A 19,043-nucleotide genomic window follows, 5' to 3' on the forward strand; every position below is an offset into this window, starting at 1 on the left:
CAATTTCCTGTAGTCTAGATTTTGCTGATTACAGCCCATGACACCTTTTAACGTGTTCCCCTTTCCCCTGCTTCCACCTTGGTATAGGTAAAGATCGGCAGAGTTACTTAGCAGTTTTCATTAGTGTTTTAGAGATTTGATCAGATTCAGGTTCTACTTACTACTTTAAAATACGCAAAATTGCTTCGTTAACTCTTCCTTCTATAACACATACAGAACTGCAGCATACATTATTAAGCCTGGTATCTTATTTTGGTTGGGAGCTGGGGATTATTTTGTTCGTGTGTTTTCAGTATGTCCAGAATCTCTCCCTGTGTGCTTTTGTTTGCCTTGACCATGGTAAGAGGAGGGCCCACCTGCAGTGGAGGAGGAGCTGTGAGAACTGGCTGTGGACCACCTGTGTCCCACGCCTGATGGCCACAGACAGTGCTAGCATTTTTTTTCCTTTATAAAATGTCGGATTCCTTCCAGATTGTTCCATTTCCTTCCAGCTCAGAGTACTATCTTAAGCCTAACCATATACAGTTTTTAGGTTATTTGGGGGATATTCAAGGGACCAGCACATATCTTTCTAAATGACCCTAATTTAAACGTGGTGTCTTTTTTCTTCCCCTTCTAGCCATTGTAAGCATGTGACAACCTATGAAGAATCCAATTTTTCTCTGAGTTACCAGTTTATACTAAATCTCTTCTCCTTCTTGCTGAGAATAAAGACTTCGTTTCTCCATGAAGAAGTGAGCTTAATAGAAAAGAGACTTTTTAAAGCAAAATATAATAAAACAAACAAGAAATCTTCAAGATCCAGGAAAGCAAGAAAATACTGAAAGAAATAAGTGGAAACTTGTCAGGGAAAATATTTTAATAATGAAAGTAATGTCATTGTAATATAAAATTCTAGAGAATGGTGAAAAATAGTGTTTTATTGCATACATGTACACACATACAAATACCTATATCAAATAAAAATGTATGTTGGAAAACAGGTGAAATTTATTTGAATTTAGTTTTAAATTATGAATGTTCTCATTGTTAAAATGTTAAGTAAATGGTATCCAGAAATTTGTATTTATTGTATTTTTAAAAAATATTTATTTGGTTGCACCAGGTCTTAGTTACAGCACGTGGGATCTTTAGTTGTGGCATTCGAACTCTTAGTTGTGGCATGTGGGATCTAGTTCCCCAACCAGGGATGGAACCTGGGCCCCCAAATTGGAAGCTCAGAGTCTTAACCATTGGACCAGCAGGGAAGTTGCTTCATTGTATTTTAAAGCTAAATTTTCTTTTTAAACTAGATCACTTACTTACTCTTTACACCCCAAAGTAAATCCCAGATGGATCAAAGATCTAAACATTATAATATTTTATATATACATGTATAAAGTCTTAGAAGAAAACAACTGTGAATGCTGTGATGATCTTGGAATGGGAAGGACTTTCTAAAATGTCTCAAAACCAGAAAGCAAAAGGAAAAGGTTAATAATATGACTACAAAGTCAAAGGCAACTGAAAAGCTGGGAAAATATCATTATAGCGTACAATGAACAAAGGGATAAGCCCTTTAATATATCAATAGTGCTTGCAAAGCAATAGGAAAAAGATAGCTGAACAAGGCATATGAAAAGATAGCTTTCTGAAAAAACAAAATACAAAGGCCAAGCTAAAAACAGGGTAGTCAATGTCACTCATATTAAATGCAAGTTACAGAGATGTTGTTTCCCACATATTAGGTAGGCAAAGATTATACAGGTGTCTTAATACCTGGTGTGGATATTGGAAAAAGCCGTTCTGATTCATCATTCATTTATTTGTGCAATAAATACTTACTGAGCAGCTTCTGTGTTCCAGACACACGCTAGACCCTGGAGGTACAGTACTGAACAAGGCAGGGACAGTTAGTATACAAATAAATAATATTGGGGGCAATGAAGTGCAATGAGGAAAAGGTAAGGTAAGGGATGTGTGGTCAGGTGGGCCCTTTAGTACAAAGTAAATGAAAAGGACAGTCTGGGAGGTGACATTTGAGCTGAAACCAACCTGTGTGAAATCCAGTTGAGGGGGCAGGCCATGTGGCCATCCAGGCGGAGACCATTTTAGGCACAGGACACCCTACTCGGTGTCTACCCAGGAAAAATAAAAGCATCTTTCCACACAAAGACTTACACACAAATATTCACAGCAACTTTATCTGAGATCGCTAACAGATAAACAGCCCAAATGGCCATCAACAGGTGAATGGATATGGTATATCCATACAAGGGAATACTACTTAGCTATAAAAAGAAACACACTGTTGAAACAAGTCACAACACCTGCTAGGGAGTGGGGCAAGAGATTGAGGGGGCTATATAAGAAACATATCTTTCTAAGACTTAAAAAATTGCCTTCCAAAGACCTGAACCAGAAAATTATTTGTATATGAGCTTTATGGAATCAACAGCATGCTCTGAAGTGCTGTGGTACCTGAGTGGAGTAAAGAGCTGAATTTGCTAACAAGCCCTCCAGGGTGATTCTGATACACAATAGAGTGACAACCACTGGCCGCAGGGCCATCCACACAGCACTCAGCTCCACCTGCCGCCCTCCATATCCTCCCCGGGAGCAGGGAGGTACTTCTGGAGCCCTTCAACCCCCGGAGGGCCTTAGTGGCTGGGCAGTCATTTCTTCTGTGCTGGCGTCACCCTGCCCGTGTTCACACAGGGCGCCCTGTAGGTGGTCTCCTCAAGCCTTCTCTGCCTAAAAACTTGCCTCAGCTATTTCTAAAGGACAAAGAGATATGATTAGGAAATACGGCAGAAGCAGGCACAGTGCCACAATGGATGTACAAACAGCGCCCAATAGGAGCATAGAAGGGGAAGAGACCCACACCGCCGGGTGGAGGAGGTCCTTTGTTCCCCAGCAGGCTGCCCCTGAGGAATCAAATTTTTTTCAAACTGATTGCCTGTTCAGTTCAATTCAGTTCAGCCGCTCAGTCGTGTCCGACTCTTTGTGAATCCATGAATTGCAGCACACCAGTCCTCCCTGTCCATCATCAACTCCCGGAGTTTACTCAAACTCATGTCCATCGAGTCGGTGGTGCCATCCAGCCATCTCATCCTCTGTCGTCCCCTTCTCCTCCTGCCCCCAATCCCTCCCAGCATCAGGGTCTTTTCCAATGAGTCAACTCTTCCCATGAGGTGGCCAAAGGATTGGAGTTTCAGCTTCAGCATCAGTCCTTCTAATGAACATGCCCATTCAGGGGAAGTGATAAACTATTTTGCCACTAGAGTGACTTATACTTGTTGATTTGGATGGACTGTGTATTATGAACAAATCTTACTTAGTTTTTAAATTAAATCAGCACTGCAGGGAAACAATTTTATAATTTAGGTCACCATGGTAGCTCAGTTGTGGCTAAGTCGGCAAAGAGTCTGCTTGCGATGCAGGAGACCTGGGTTTGTTTCTTGGGTTGGGAAGATCCTCTGGAGAAGGAAATGGCAACCCACTCCAGTATTCTTGCCTGCAGAATCTCGTGGACAGAGGAGCCTGCCAGGCTACAGCCTATGGGATTGCAAGAGTCAGACGTGACTTAGCGACTGAGCGCATACACCTAAAAGGAAGTATGATAGAACCAAGTAGGATTTCACACGGTCTCAGATCTGGAAAATATTGTAATAGTGTGAAACCAGAGACTTCTAGGAGATGAAAATAGAATACACCAGATATTTCTGGGGAAAAAAGAGTCCTGAAATAATTTTGTGTCTTTGAATGATCAGTCTCAGCTGATAGTTGTGTAAATAGTGCACACATGTGCTGAAAATGCTAAAAATTTCAAGTTTTTAGTTGCAGATCATCAAAACATTGTGAAAAGCACAGCTGTGTAACATGTATTAAATATGCATCTGCCTATCTACTTACTGAACACTTTAATATAATATTTCTCATTTAATATATCTAGATAAATCTATCTGCTATAACTATAGCAACGAAGTTTTGCTCATAGTAGACTAAAGTAAGAAGTCTGTATGCAGGTCAGGAAGCAACAGTTAGAACTGGACAAGGAACAAAAGACTGGTTCCAAATTGGGAAAGGAATACATCAAGGCTGTATATTGTCACTGCTTATTTAACTTATATGCAGAGTACATCATGAGAAACGCTGGGCTGGATGAAGCACAGCTGGAATCAAGATTTCTGGGAGAAATATCAATAACCTCAGATATGCAGATGACACCACCCTTATGGCAGAAAGCAAAGAAGAACTACAGAGCCTCTTGATCAAAGTGAAAGAGGAGAATGAAAAAGCTGGCTTAAAACTCAACATTCAGAAAACTAAGATCATGGCATCTGGTGGAAACAGTGACAGACTTTATTTTGGGGGGCTCCAAAATCACTGCAGATAGTGACAGCAGCCATGATCTTAAAAGATACTTGCTCCTTGGAAGGAAAGTTATGACCAACTTAGATAGCATATTAAAAAGCGAGACAATACTTGGCCAACAAAGGTCCATCTAGTCAAGACTATGGTTTTTCCAGTGGTCATGTATGGATGTGAGAGTTGGACTATAAAGAAAGCTGAGCGTTGAAGAATTGATGCTTTTGAACTGTGGTGTTGGAGAAGACTCTTGAGAGTCCCTTGGACTGCAAGGAGATCCAACTAGTCCATCCTAAAGGAAATCAGTCCTGAATATTCATTGAAGGGACTGATGCTGAAGCTGAAACTCTAATACTTTGGCCACCTGATGTGAAGAGCCTGATGAAAAGACCTTTGAAAAGCCTTTGAAAAGACCCTGATGTTGGGAAATATTGAAGGCAGGAGGAGACGGGGACAACAAAGGATGAGAAGATTGGATGGCATCACCAACTCAACCGACATGAGTTTGAGTAAACTCTGGGAGTTGGTGATGGACAGCGAGGCCTGGCGTGCTGCAGTCCTTGGGGTCACAAAGAGTTGGACATGAATGAGCAACTGAACTGACTAAAGTAAAAACTTTAAACTTGTTAAACATGTTTCTTTGAAAATTTAAATCTGGTGAAAGTACAATGAGCCTGTGTTCCTACCAGAACACAGAACATTGGCCCAAACAGTTCATTAGTCTACAGGGAGCGTTCATACATTTTGAACATAGTTTTGTTAGTTCGGGTTCTTGTTTCTTTTTTTTTTCAATCCTTCCCCTGCCAAAAAAAAAAAAAAAAAATGCAGGTTTCTTTAGGCAGTTTGAGATTCTGTTAGACTTAAAAGCAACGGGACTGTCTCCTCCCTGCCAGCCGGGGCTCCTCTTGCAACAGATCAATCATCATTGTCATGAGGACATAATGATGGCTCACAGCGGGGAGCCACGCAGTGGGGAGCCCTGGGTGCATGATCCTACTGAAGCGTGGCTTTTTCCTCCGGCCTAAAAGCAGCAGACCTGTCACTGACATTCCAAAGTGGCACTTCTACAGCCCAAAGGAAGGAGGCCTAGCACTGACGGCAGAGTATCTGTAGTTCTTTGTTATCTCTTTGGGTGCCCCCCTTCCCCGTATTGGCACAAAGCCACCTAAGGAAATTAAAAAAAAAAAAGCAGTATTAATTCAATCCTGGATTGACACAGGAAGCTATACTGCTCAGAAGGAAAGAAGGACCATTATTTCTGAGTCTCAAAGAAAACCTCAAGCAGAATCTCCAAAGTGTGGCAGCTGTAAAGAGTTCTGCGAGTATTATTATTGTGTTAGTCACTCAGTCGTGTCCGACTCTTCGACCCCATGGACTGTAGTCTGCCAGGCTTCTCTGTCCATGGGATTCTCCAGGCAAGAATACTGGAGCAGGTAACCCTGAGGGTTCTTCCCAACCCAGGGATCAAACCCAGGTCTCCTGCATTGCAGGCAGATTCTGTACCATCTGAGCCTCCAGGGAAGCCCCTGTTATATACTGTAGGTAGTTAAAAGTGTTTTAAAATGTATGTTTTTATCTTGAGTATGTAGCTGGTAACTTTTTTTTTGCTGGTAACTTTATAAAATTTAAAATGCCTCTGCAATCTTGAAAGCTGAGTGAATTCACAGTATCAAATCTCACAGAATGTTTCACGGAGCTCCCTTGTTTGGGGCCCTTGTGAAGTATTTAAGCATGAAGTGACTTTAGTGCCAGACTTGCCTGATAATACGCTATGACTTGAGAAGAACTTACAAAAGAGTCCTTTTATTGACTATAAATCAAGAACCTGCTATTTCAGCTCACTTGGCCTTTTGCCCTCTGCAACAATGATTTCCTTCTGGAACAATTAGTACACGTTTTATGGATATTTGAGTTGAACAGGGTGACTCACAGATATTCCCAAAGAAATTTTTAAGTTAGAATACCACTTAAATGTAATTATCTTTGTGTCACCATTGTTGTCCATGTTAATTCAGATGAAGTGATTAAGTTAAATATTACCTAAAATGAAAATGGTGGTCTCTGAATTTTAAAACTCCCAAGGTTAAAGTAGGAAAAATGTGTTCTTTACCATGTGAAAGGATCAGAGAAATATTATAAAATGTGTTTACTTATTTTCACCTTTCCCTCCTTAGAAATTCACACCAGAATGAACAGTCTCCCTGGAAAGGTCTCTGCTTGGGGTCCCAGGTGCCCTAAGCAGTCACCCTACTGGGGCCCGAAGGCAGGGACCTCCTCTCCCACCCCCCACCCAGCCACCCCAAATGCAGTGTGTTCCTGCCAAGCCCTCTCCACGCCCATCTAGACACACTTTCTTTCTCAAAGCACAGCCCAGGGATCCGAATCTGCTCACGCCACGGCTCGTGCAGACCAGACCAGGGGCTCCCCTGCCTGCCCACTCCTCACCACTGCCTGATGATCAGAATTGGGGGGGGAGGGTTGGCCTCAGAGTCTGCATTTCATCACTTGGCACCCCACTGCCCATCCCCAGGCACAGAGGGTAGGGACTACCCCCTACCACCCACCTCCCACCCCCTGACCTCAACCGTCTTCATCTTCCCTCTGTCTGAAAAGGTGTCAAGAAGAGCTCCTTTCTTTTGGTACCTCTGCACCCACAGCACCTCCTATGTTTGGCGTTTATTGTCGCCTGATTCTGCGTGTGTACTGTTGTCCTGACTAGGCTTTATTGTCCTTTGAAGCTGGGGGCCATTTCTCATGGCTTCATACAGAACCCTACCTCCAATATTTGTTTAATAAATGTCTTCGATGAAAGTAATGATTACTTTTTTTAAAAAGCAAAATTACAAAAAGCATCCTGCCTTCTTATCAGTTTACCACAGTGCAATGGTCACCACTTAATGGATGAACTTAGTTGTCTGCCTTCCAGACACTGGTTGTGAAACAAACTGAAGTAATTTTAAGACAGAAGGGGGAAAAATGGACATAGCTTTTGCCCAAGTATACGTGTGGCCTCACCCCGTAACTATATGATGCTCACAAGGTGCCAGGCACTGTCCTCAGCACTTGACACAAATAACCTCTTTCGATCCTTTCATCTCATCTCAGATGACGTGGTGCTATGATTATCTCACAAATAAGGATGTTGAGACATTCTGATCTCAGGTAGCCTAGCTCCAGAATCTGTAGGCTTTGCCAGCTTGCAGCGCTGTGTCTCAAAGACACAGTGTGGAAGCTAAGTGTGGAAGCTAAGGAACCCCAGTGCTACCCAGAAGGAGACAACATTAGCCTGCATGAGTGGAGTGCACCCTCACGGACACTCACTCCTAACCTCCACCCTAACCCTGCCTGTACTCTCTGCTCCTCATCTCTCAATCACTAGCTCCATTCAACTAACCCCTAAGCTATAAGTCGTCCCCCCTCAGTGTCACCCCCAACATCTCATCCATCACTCAGCTTTGGCAGTCCCACCACCAAGTACCTCTCTGGTCTGTTTCCCGTCTTCCGTGACACAGTGACTGCCCAAGTCAGGCCCTCATCGTCTCGCTTCTGTGTGTGTTAGTTACTCAGTTCTATCCAACTCTTTGCGACCCCACGAACACAGTAGCCCGCCGAGCTTCTCTGTCCATGGGATTCTCCAGGCAGGAATACTGGAGTGGATTGTCATTCCCTTCTCCAGAGAGTCTTCCCGACCCTGCAATCAAACCATGGTCTCCTGCCTCGTAGGCAGATTCTTCACCATTTGAGCTACAGGAAAGTCTCAAAACCTCTCACCTTGACAATTTCTCATTCCCTCTGCCAACAGTTATTTTCCAAAAGTAGGCCAAAACACTTTGAGGCTCAAAACCCTTTGATGGCTTCCTGCTGCCTGAAAGCCGATGGCTTGGCCTGGGGCCCGTTAGACTGTGGCTCCCACACAACCAGCCCTGCCATGGGCCCTGCTCCCACTCCCTGCATCGAGGGCAAGGGGCTCCTGGGTGAGCCGTGACCCCCACACTCAATACCTTTGCCCCTGCTGTATTCTCTCTCAGGAGCTTCCTCCCTTGTGTCAGGAGGACGTTTACTTTTCTGTGATGACCCTGCTCAAATACTACCTCCTCCACTTTCCCCGCCTCGGTTCCTGGCAGGATCCATCCTTCCCAACTCAGGGAGATTTGTTTCTTGTTAGGGTATTTATACCATTTGTACTAAGGTGCCCGGGTCTCTAGATTGAGCTATTTGACCACCAGACTGTGAGTAAGGGCTGGGGGAAGACACTTGAGAACTTGTGTGAAGAACAGAGTTGACAAAGGTAAAAGTAACATGTGAAAGAAAAAGCATATTTAGGAGATTTCACACATCTAATTGGTGACAATGAGGTTTATGCAGCTAATGTCCACTTCCTACCATAGCTCATCAGAAACTTTGCAGGACTTTTCCTCTATGCATTTTCGAGGTGATGCCTGCACATCGGTTTTGCTTTACTAAGGATTGTATGTCAACTAAGAAGCATTTTGTGGTGCTTTGCCTGGTCCTTCCCTCTACTTGTCAGCAGCCCTCTGGTTTCATGTCTCTGAATTAGCATCTCCATCCTCTGATTCCCACTATAGCCCCAGAGTAGAGACTTATGGATTTTTTGTGATGCTTTAAGGAACCTTTATTAAAAGGATTAAAGGATACCTACGTAAGTAATCCTCAGCTATTTCCCAGTCTCCAAGTAATACAGTCATAGTGATGCCCACGATAATTTCAGACCAAACGCGCATCAGTTATGAAACTCCAGGACCTGCTTCTACTTCTTTTTCTCTCTTGATGCTTGTCGCAAAGTTCTCCTGGCTTTTTTCCCCTTCTTCTCGTTTCAACCTCTACATCTTCCCTTCTCTAATTATCACCAAAGACGTAACTCAAAATTCCAGAGACTGGAATGGATAGCGTCATGGCTTAAAGAAGATACACAGAAGTGAGTGTATCTACACATAAAAACAGAGTTCATGAACTGTCAACTTTGGGCAAGTGACTTAATCATGTTCCCAGTTTCCTACCTATACGTGAGGTAATTCTTCTCTTAAAATAAAAATTGATGACCCTAGAGCCTATTATTCAGAGTGAAGTAAGTTAGAAAGAGAAAGATAAATATCGTATACTAATGCAAATACATGCAATCTAGACAGATGGTACTGATTAAATTATTTGCAGGGCAGCAAAGGAGAAACAGACATAGAGAACAGAACTATGGACACGGCAGGTGGGAGGAGAGGGTGAGATGTATGAAGATAGTAACATGGAAACTTACATTACCATATGTAAAATAGACAGCCAACAGGAAATTGCTGTGTGTCTCAGGGAACTCAAACAGGGGCTCTGTGACAATCTAGAAGGGTTGGATGGGGAGGGAAATGGGAGAGAGGTTTGGGAGGGAGGGAACATGGTGTACCTATGGCTGATTCTTGTCAATGTTTGACAGAAAACAACATTTTGTAAGGCAATTAAGCTTCAGTTAAGAAATAAATTTTTAAAAATTTGATGAGATGCAACAACACCTTTAAATGGATCTTAGCTGAGGGTGTTTTACCACTGGAACCCTTTTCTTCAAAGAGGAGAATATGCAAATGTGAGCCAGCAGGCAGAGTCAGGGCCTCCCAGTTCCCCTGATCAGGGCGTTTTCATGAAATGACAGGAAGCATCATGGCTCCACCTCGAAGAATGTTAGTCACAGGCCAGAGAGGTTTCCCAGGGGTGAAGGCCAGTGTTCCTAAGCTGAGAGTGCTCTGACAGCTCTGTTGCAACTATTGAGCCTTCACCGGAATGATTGATCTACAGTGAAGCCATGAGAAAAGAATGTGAGCTATCTGGGTTCAAGTTGCCAGAAAGAGGGTGACACCCAGCTTGACCTGGCTCTTCGGCCTCCATTAGAAATGCGTCTGCGTCAAGTACCAGGTACCTGACAAGACTCACCTGAGACTGCAGCTGTCCTGGCCCGACAGGTGGGCAGGCAGGGGAGGGGCAGAGGCTCCAGGAGCAAGTGATGCCACTGAGGATATTTGAGAAGCGAGGGCATGGAGACCAAACCACGGAGAGTCCTCGGGGTCGGCGTGTTCTCCAAGCTTGGGAACTAACTATGCTTGTTTCATCGCTAAGTCATGTCTGACTCTTCACCACCCCATAGACTGTAGCCCACCAGGCTTCTCTGTTCACGGGCTTCTCCAGGCAAGAATATTGGAGTGGGTTGCCATTTCCTTCTCTTTCCTTAGAGAATGAACAAACGCCATCTCCCAAGACAGATGTCATCACAAGAAACCCCCAGCCATGACTCTGCCACATCTCTTCGAGTGTCCAGGCTGCTCCATGGTGGGGGCATAGGAGAAACACCAGGTATCATGCAGAAATACGTACCAGCAGCACCAAAGCCTGGGGAGAGAGTGTGGGATTTGGAAACAAGACGCCTGGCTTCATACCCCAAATTCACTGGCTATGAGACTTTGAAAATGTTTGATTTCTCTGGACCTTGTTTATCCATCTACAAGATGGGCGTAACCCTGTCTCACAGGGTTGCTTTAAGAATCGAATGACTCAGGTACGCTTTGAATCTGAAACGCCTCCAGAAGGTGACTGTCATTACCATCCTGAATAATAATAATCGTTGATCCTCTGTGTGTGTGTTTTTAGTTGCTCAGTTGTGTCCCACTCTTGCGAACCCACAGACTGTAGCTTGCCCGGCTTCTCTGTCCAGGGGATTCTCCAGTCAAGAATACTGGAGGGGGTTGCCATTTCCTTCTCCAGGGGATCTTCCCGGCCCAAGAAATGAACCCGGGTCTCCTGCATTGCAGGCAGACTCTTTACCAACTGAGCTACAAAGGAAGCACCTCTATAATATGCTTATCCCCACACTAGATGATGAGTGATTTTTAAAAATATGATACATAGTTTCTGTTCCTTAAGCAGTTTATAATACAGTTAGGAAAATGAGGAGATGGAAGATTTAATATTTATTGAGTTCTAAAAGATCTGGTGGGGTTTCCTAGGTGGCTCAGCCGTAAAGAATCTGCCTGCCAATGTAGGAAGTGTGAATTTGATCCCTGGATTGGGATGATCCCCTGGAGAAGGGAATCATGAAACATAACAAACCAATCAGCCCTGGGCGATAGGGGTCATTAGCCCATATTCTCCAGGGGTTCCATAATTTCCCAAGTCATAGACCTGGGAGACAAGGGTGGAGATGTCAAACTCTCCCTTCCACACCTCGTTTGTACAGAGTAGATGACTTTCATCTCACAGGAGGCACTAGCAAACAGGGCAAGACACAGTGGCTCTGGTGAACTGGCTGGTACAGATTCCTGGAAGTCAGGCATGGAGGCTGTGCCCTTGTCTTGCAACTACTTCCGCTGTCCCTTCAATAGGGGCTGCCTCACCAGGGTATGTGATGAGACTACCTGTGAATGGTTGGTCAGGCTACAGCTAGGTCAAACAGCCAACAAACAAGCACTTGGAGGGACTGGACAGGGCTCAGGCCCTGCTGGTCTCTAGAGAAGATGAAAGCCGCCCGTCCAGGGTCTTTGAGCCAGGCATCGCATGAGATTCTTTAATTGTATTATGTTTTTTCAACTCCTCAAAACTTGATACTGTTTTCTTCATTTTACAGATGAGGAAATTGGGAACTGGCAGTGAGGTAGACTGCTTAAGGTAAGAACAGGAGGCAGATCTGAGCTTGGAATCCAGATCTGATGGACTCGAAATCATCCCCTCAAACTCTTGCAAAACTTAATTACCTAAAAGGTGGAGATGCTTTTGATGAGTGTTTAATGAAGGGTAGCTGAGGAGGTGGGGGAGAAATTTGTATGGGAGGGAAAGGGGTCCTGGAGGAGATGACATTGGAGGCTGGCCTTGAAAGAAGAATAGGGACCGGAAGAGATGAGGTGGAGAGAAGAAAGAGCATAGGCAACCAGGGGCCTGAAATTGCCGGACGCTTTCAGGGGACTCTGTGATGGGGTCCAGGGTGCAGGGCCCTCTTTACTGGGACAAACATTTGTGACTGTGTGTTGGGGAACTTGAATACCAGGCTTAGGAGCTTGGACTGCCATCCGTAAACTGTGGGCAGGTAAGATCAGAACTATTCTTAGCAACCGCTATTAGAATCAGCAGACATTGAAGCTGGAAGGGACCGGATAACCCATCCAACCTCGTCCTTTCCCAGAGGCCCAGAGCTAAGTCACCCAGCAGGTCAGTAGGATCTGGGCTAGTACCTAGGCCTGTGACATTCCCAATCCACCTTCCAGTCTGTCTCTCTACTTCCACGGGGCTGTTAGAACCCAGGGGTCTCCTATGGGAGCGCGGCCCCAAATTCATTTGCTACTCTGAAGCCCAAGACTTGGAAAGCTACCTCAGAAATCTGCCTTCTCTTAAAAAAAAAATGACCCTACCCTTTAAAATTTAATGACATTAAAAATGTCATTGCCAAACAACTGAAAGGACACTAAATCTCACTCGTGATTTTTTAAAATGCAAATTAAAAAAAAATTAGATACTGGTTTTCATCTAAAGACTAGCAAATTCTGAGCATGCGCCTGTCTGGGGAGGTCCCATGACCCATTGGTAGCAGTCCAATGGGGGCAGCCTTTTGGAAAACAGTTGGGTAAGATCTATACAGACTGGAACTGTGCACGCCTTTTTCACAGCACCAGCAATTCTGGAGATTTATTCTATGTCTGTACTTGACCAAGTGTGCAGAGTGTGTAGATAGAGGGATGTGTATTACAGAATGTAATTGTGGAAAACTGGAGATAAAAACACTAATTGCTTGCAGGTAGGGTCTAGTTATCACACATCAATACAAAGAAATAATCTGCAGCCATTTTTTTTCAGAGAGAGATTCTTTATTGAAACATTTAATACTGTGTTATTTCAAGTAAAGAATTTCACATTTTGCATAGATTTTAATCACACCTTAATTCATAGGCAAGTCTTGCCTGACTCTTGCGACCGCATGGACTGTAGAGGAGCCACCAGGCTCCTCTGTCCATGGCATTTCCCAGGCAAGAATACTGGAGTGGGTTGCCATTTCCTTCTCCAGGGGATCTTCCCAAACCAGAGATCGAAGTCAGATCTTCTGCACTCAGGTGGGTCTCCTGCATTGCAGGCGGATTCTTTAATGACTGAGCCACCAGGGAAGCTGATGCATAGTCTCAATAGTATATATATATATATATGTATATATATATATGTATATATGTCAGTCGCCATCTCCCAATTCAACCGACCCCACAACAGCCATTTTTTAAAATACAGGCGATGTATACGTGTTGACATGGAAAACTCTATAGTAAGTGAAAGTGAGCAAGCTGAGGAGGGCCGTACACTGTACGGACTCCATTGTATAAGAAAATATACCATATGTATATTACTTGTATATATACACAGGAAATATCTGGAAAGTTATAGGAAAACTGGTAGCAGTGGTTATCTCTGGGGGGGAGGGACAGGATGGAGAAGGGAGCAGCTCTGTGCTCTAAACCCTCTGTATTGCTTACGTCTCCTTTTTTTAAACTATAAATATGTATTATTTTTATAATTCAAGAACAGTAGAAAAATTTAAATTAAAAAAGATATTGTCAACATCTTACAAATACAGATTTTTTTTTACATTTAAAACAACTATTTGTTTTTAATTGAAGGATAATCACTTGACAATATCGAATTGGTTTCTGCCATGGATCATGAATCAGTCATAGGCACACATATGTCCCCTCCCTCTTGAACCTCCCTCCCCCCTCCCCGCCCCATTCCTCCCTCCCTGCCCCATTCCTCCCTCCCTCCCCCCTCCCCGCCCCATTCCTCCCTCCCTGCCCCATTCCTCCCTCCCTCCCCCCTCCCTGCCCCATTCCTCCCTCCCTCCCCACTCCCTGCCCCATTCCTCCCTCCCTCCCCCCTCCCTGCCCCATTCCTACCTCCCTCCCCTCTCCCCGCCCCTAGGTTGTTACAGAGCCCCAGTTTGAGCTCCCTGATTGACACAGCAAATTCCAACTGGCTATACAGATATGGATTTTAACTTCCATTTTAGAGAGCACTTAAAGACAAATGAAACAAGCTGGCATTCAGATTTATAAAATGGACCCAATGTTTTTTATTAATACACCAGTTTTATAACAACCTCTGGCCTTTACTGTTCTTGTTTCTGGTTTTGTGGTTTGGTGTTCATTCATTCATCCCATATTGATCTTGCGCCTATTACATATCAGACTGTGGTGCTGGAGGAGACTCTTGAGAGTCCCTTGGACTGCAAGGAGATCCAACCTGTCCATCCTAAAGGACATCAGTCCTGAATATTCATTGGAAGGACTGATGCCGATGCTGAAACTCCACTACTTTGGCCACTTGATGCGAAGAATTGACTCATTTGAAAAGACCCTGATGCTGGGAAAGATTGAAGGCAGGAGGAGAAGGGGACAACAGAAGATGAGATGGTTGGATGGCATCACCGACTCGATGGACATGAGTTTGAGTAAACTCTGGGAGTTGGTGATAGACAGGGAGGCCTGGCATGCTGCAGTCCATGGGGTTGCAAAGAGTCGGACACAACTGAGTGACTGAACTGAACTGATGTATCAGACAGGGGAATGGAAGCATGAGACTGTGCATCTCCTGCAATAGGACGGTCATTTAAACCAGTCGCAGATGTGGTACTGATGGGAGGAGGCTAACTCACTAACTCATTTAAGAAGGCAATGGCAACCCACTCCAGTACTCTTGCCTGGAAAATCCCATGGATGTGGACGGGAGGGAGGGAGAAGCAGAATGGATGCCTGCAGAGGAACATTATCTCTTCAGGGATCACTTCCTGGACATCTTCTGTGTGGATACCAGGAGGCTGGGGACAGGAAAATGGAAGCAGTACAATCCCTGCCCTCCCTTGAAAAGCTCCCACTATGGTGGAGACAGACACAAGTAGAGAATCAATTGCTACAGACAGAAAGTGGTAAGTGTGGTAAAGGGGTGATGCTTAAGTACTGTGTGTGCACGTGGGACACTTAACCCAGCCCAGAAGGCTGTGGAGGCCACCTGAAGGAAGGGGAGGGAGTCCTAGCCCAGGCTGGAGGGTGGAGTGGCGTCTCCCAAGCAGCAAGATGAGTAGGGGCTGGGAGTGGGGTGGGGCAGGGGAGGTTCCCAGGGAAGAGGACCACCGCCAGGAGCAGAGTTGCAAAAGGGCAGGCAAGCTGATCAGACACACTCCATGCAAAGGCATTGGGACTTATATCCTGAGTGTAATAAGATGATGTGATCTAAAATCTGTGCTTTGTATAGGTCCCTCTGGCCATATCTGGAGATGGATCAGAGGAAGAAGAGGGAAGGACTACGTACAGAGACACTGTTTCTCAAGTTGAGTCTCATCTGCAGCACAACTCTGCAGAGCTGCACCATTCCTGGGAACCACCTGTACTATTACTTAATTTCTTTTTAAAGTTAGACCACTTTAAAAAAATAAAATTTCTTTAAACGAGTTGCTTCTACTGCTGCTGCTAAGTCGCATGAGTCGTGTCCCACTCTGTGCGACCCAATAGACGGCAGCCCACCAGGCACCTCTGTCCCTGGGATTCTCCAGGCAATAATACTGGAGTGGGTTGCCATTTCCTTCTCCATTGCATGAGTGAAGTCGATCAGTTGTGTCCGACTCTTTGAGACCCCATGGACTGTAGCCTACCAGGCTCCTCCGTCCACATCCATGGGATTTTCCAGGCAAGAGTACTGGAGTGGGTTGCCATTGCCTTCTTAAATGAGTTAGTGAGTAAGAAAAAAGAAGAGACTCTCTGGCTTTAGCCTGGTACTCAGGGCTAGAGGACAGAAGCTGGCAATGGCAGAAAAGTGAAAAAAGTGAGGGTGAAGTTGCTTCAGTCATGTCTGACTGCAACCCCATGAACCGTACATAGCCTGCCAGGCTCCTCTGTCCATGGCATTTTCCAGGCAAGGATACTGGAGTGGGTTGTCATTTTCTTCTCCAGGGGATCTTCATGATCCAGGAATTGAGCCCAGGGCTCTGGCACTGCAGGCAGACTCTCTACCGTCTTAGCCACCAGGAAGGAGACAGTGAGAAGTGTCTGTGGCTGCTGTTTAGGCCCCAGGAGACCTGGAGATCAGGGAGCAGGAAGATGGTGGGAGTGGATGAGGGGTTGGGGCTAAGTAGAGGTCCTGATGGCTTCCATGTTGCTAAATCCTCATCTTCCTTGACATCCTGGCAGCATATGACCTGGTTGACCACGGTTTCCTCCTTGGTTCCATTTTCCTCCTCCCTCAGGGACCGCCACCCATCCCCCCGTCCTGTCTTCTCTGCAGAGTCCTCTCCCTCTCTGTGTTGGAGGCTCCAGGATCCAGTGTTGGTCCTGTTCTTTCCTCCCCACGGCCATGGTGATTCACCCCATCTCCAGGCTCTCAACACCATCTCTGTGCTGATGGTTCCCAGATGTCTTTTCAACCCAGACGTCTCCCCACGACTCCAGACTCATATCCAACCATCTCCTGATACGTCTACTTGGGTCTCCAACAAAAGCCTTGAAACGAACATGTTCAAAATGCAACTCCTGACCTCCCCCAGACCTCTTCTGCCTGCAGTCTTCCCCGTCTCAGCGATGGCTGAGCATTCTTCTCAGTTTTTGGCTGCAAACCTTGTAGTCCTTGACTCTCTCTTTTTTTTTTTTTTTTCCTCACACCTCACATCTGGTTTTTAGGAAATCTTGTTGGTTTTACCTCCAGAATAGATCCAGCATTTGACCATTTCTCACTACTCTATCCCACCACCCTAAGCCAAGCAACTGTTTTCTTTGGCCTGGTCTTCCTGCTCCCAGATCTGTCCCCTACCACCCAACAGCCAGCTTCATCACTTTAAAACAACAAAGGCAAAACAACACGTGCCTTTGTTGCTGTTCAGTCGCTCAGTCCTGTAGGACTCTTTGCAACCCCACAGACGGCAGCACACCAGGCTTCCCTGTCCTTCAAGATCCCCCAGAGCTTGCTCAAACTCATGTCCATTGAGTCACGTGCCTGCCATACTCCAACTCTTTCGATGCTTCCCCACCTCACTCAGTGAAACCCAAGTCTGCACAAAGGCCCACAAGGCCCGCAGTGTTCCCTGTCCCCATCTCCCCTGTCCTTCAGCACCCCAGCCCTTCAGTGTGGGATTACTGAACACACCAGGTATCCCCAAATTCTGCCGTGCGGTGCCTCTGCCTGGACCACCCCTCCCCACCTCTGCCTGGACCACCCCTCCCCACCTCCTGAAGGCCTCACCTCCTTCAAGTCTTCAAGTGGATCCCACCCTCTGCTCCCAGCTGCTCTACTTTCCCTCCCGCATAGCTTTCTAAACTATCAGTACAATTAATTAATTTTGTTATGGCCTGTTACCCCCAAGTCGGATGCTGGAAGAAGGCAGGGAATATTGTCCCCTGTGTTCACTGCAGGTATCCCCAGCACCTAGAGCAGTGCCTGGCATAGAGGCCAGTCTCTCAATAAATACTTGCGGAAGGAAGGGCAGACCCTGGAGAAGGGAGCTTCCACTCGGAAAGGCCAGCTGGGGCCAGGAGTAGGCAGGGGTGGAAATGCATAGAAGCTAGCGGGGCAAAGGAGTGACAGAGGAGTGATGCGGCTTGGGGGTGCTGGGAGGGGCGGCAGTGGGGGGCGGGGAGGAAGAATACAGGGTGGCCGGGGACGTCCAGATGCGCTTCCCAGAGGGCTAAAGAGGTGGGCAGGGATGGAAATTCGAGGCTGGTGGGGGCGTCCGGAGTTGCGGGGGGGGCCACAGAAGAGGGGGAAGGGACAGGCACTTGGGATGCGGGCGGCTGGGGTGATGCTGGGGTGACCACTCGGCGGACACCCACCCCACCCTGGCCGCGCGGGGGAAAGGCGGGGAAGCTGGAGAGAAGCGCCGTCTTATGAGGTCGTGGCAGCTTTGCGGCTACTGTCAGAAAGCGAACAATCTTAAAGTGGATGAACGGGGTGGGGGGTGTGGTTCTAAAGCCGGACAGTTTCGGGCGGCGGGGGGTGGGGGCGGGTAAGGCGAGGAGGGACACGTCTGCGCTCCCTCGGGTAAAAGGCAAAGGAGCCTCGTAAGGAAGGGGGACGCGCTCGGAGAGGTGAGAGGGACGAGAGGGTGCAGGGCCCCGGCTCCACCGGCCCCAGGCCGGGAGATGCCCGAGGCGGCAGAGCAGCGGACCGCGGGGCGCCGTGAAGATGCAGCCGCTAGGTTGGGAGGGGAGGCTCCACCACTGGAGCGGCGGTGGGCTTGGAAGAGCGCCCAGGGACCCGGGAAGGAGGCACCGGGGCCCGGCCCGTCCGGCGGGTGCGGCAGCCGAGCACGGTGACCGCGGGGCACAGCGGGTACGCAGCGCCCGGCCTCCCCAGCCGCGGGCGCGCCAGGAACCGCCGAGCGGCTGCAAGTGCGCGCCCGTGGGCCTCGCGGCTTGACCGGAGTCTGGGCCGGAGCTGGGCCCGGAGCTCCGGGCGCGCCGCACGGACGCGGCCACGCGGAGCGGCCGGGCCCCGCCCCGCCCCCCGGGGCCCGTCGGCCCCGCCCCGCGGCCCGGCCCGCCGGCCAATCAGACCGCGGTGCCCGCCCCCTGGCCCCCGAGGCCCCGCCCTGTGCCGGCGCCGCCAGCCAATGGGAGGCCGAGGCGGGGCGCCCTGTGCGCGCTGCCCGTGCCCGGCCGGCTCCGAGCGAGAAAAGCCGACCCAACCCG

At 47.1% G+C, this 19,043-nt stretch overlaps 1 protein-coding gene across 4 annotated transcripts in view; it reads left to right on the forward strand.

Annotated features, from left to right (window-relative positions):
• TAF1B (TATA-box binding protein associated factor, RNA polymerase I subunit B) overlaps positions 1-982 on the forward strand; it is a 52,048-nt gene extending 51,066 nt beyond the window's left edge. For all 4 annotated transcript variants that reach the window (XM_061154799.1, XM_061154800.1, XM_061154801.1 and 1 more), the window contains one exon: positions 620-982. In XM_061154799.1, coding sequence (XP_061010782.1) covers positions 620-824 — 205 coding nt within the window. In that variant the 3' untranslated portion in view covers positions 825-982. The remainder of the gene's footprint in view (positions 1-619) is intronic.
• The last annotated feature ends 18,061 nt before the right edge of the window (positions 983-19,043 follow it).

This window comes from Dama dama, chromosome 11 (genome assembly GCF_033118175.1).
Source record: "Dama dama isolate Ldn47 chromosome 11, ASM3311817v1, whole genome shotgun sequence".
Lineage (NCBI taxonomy): Eukaryota > Metazoa > Chordata > Mammalia > Artiodactyla > Cervidae > Dama > Dama dama.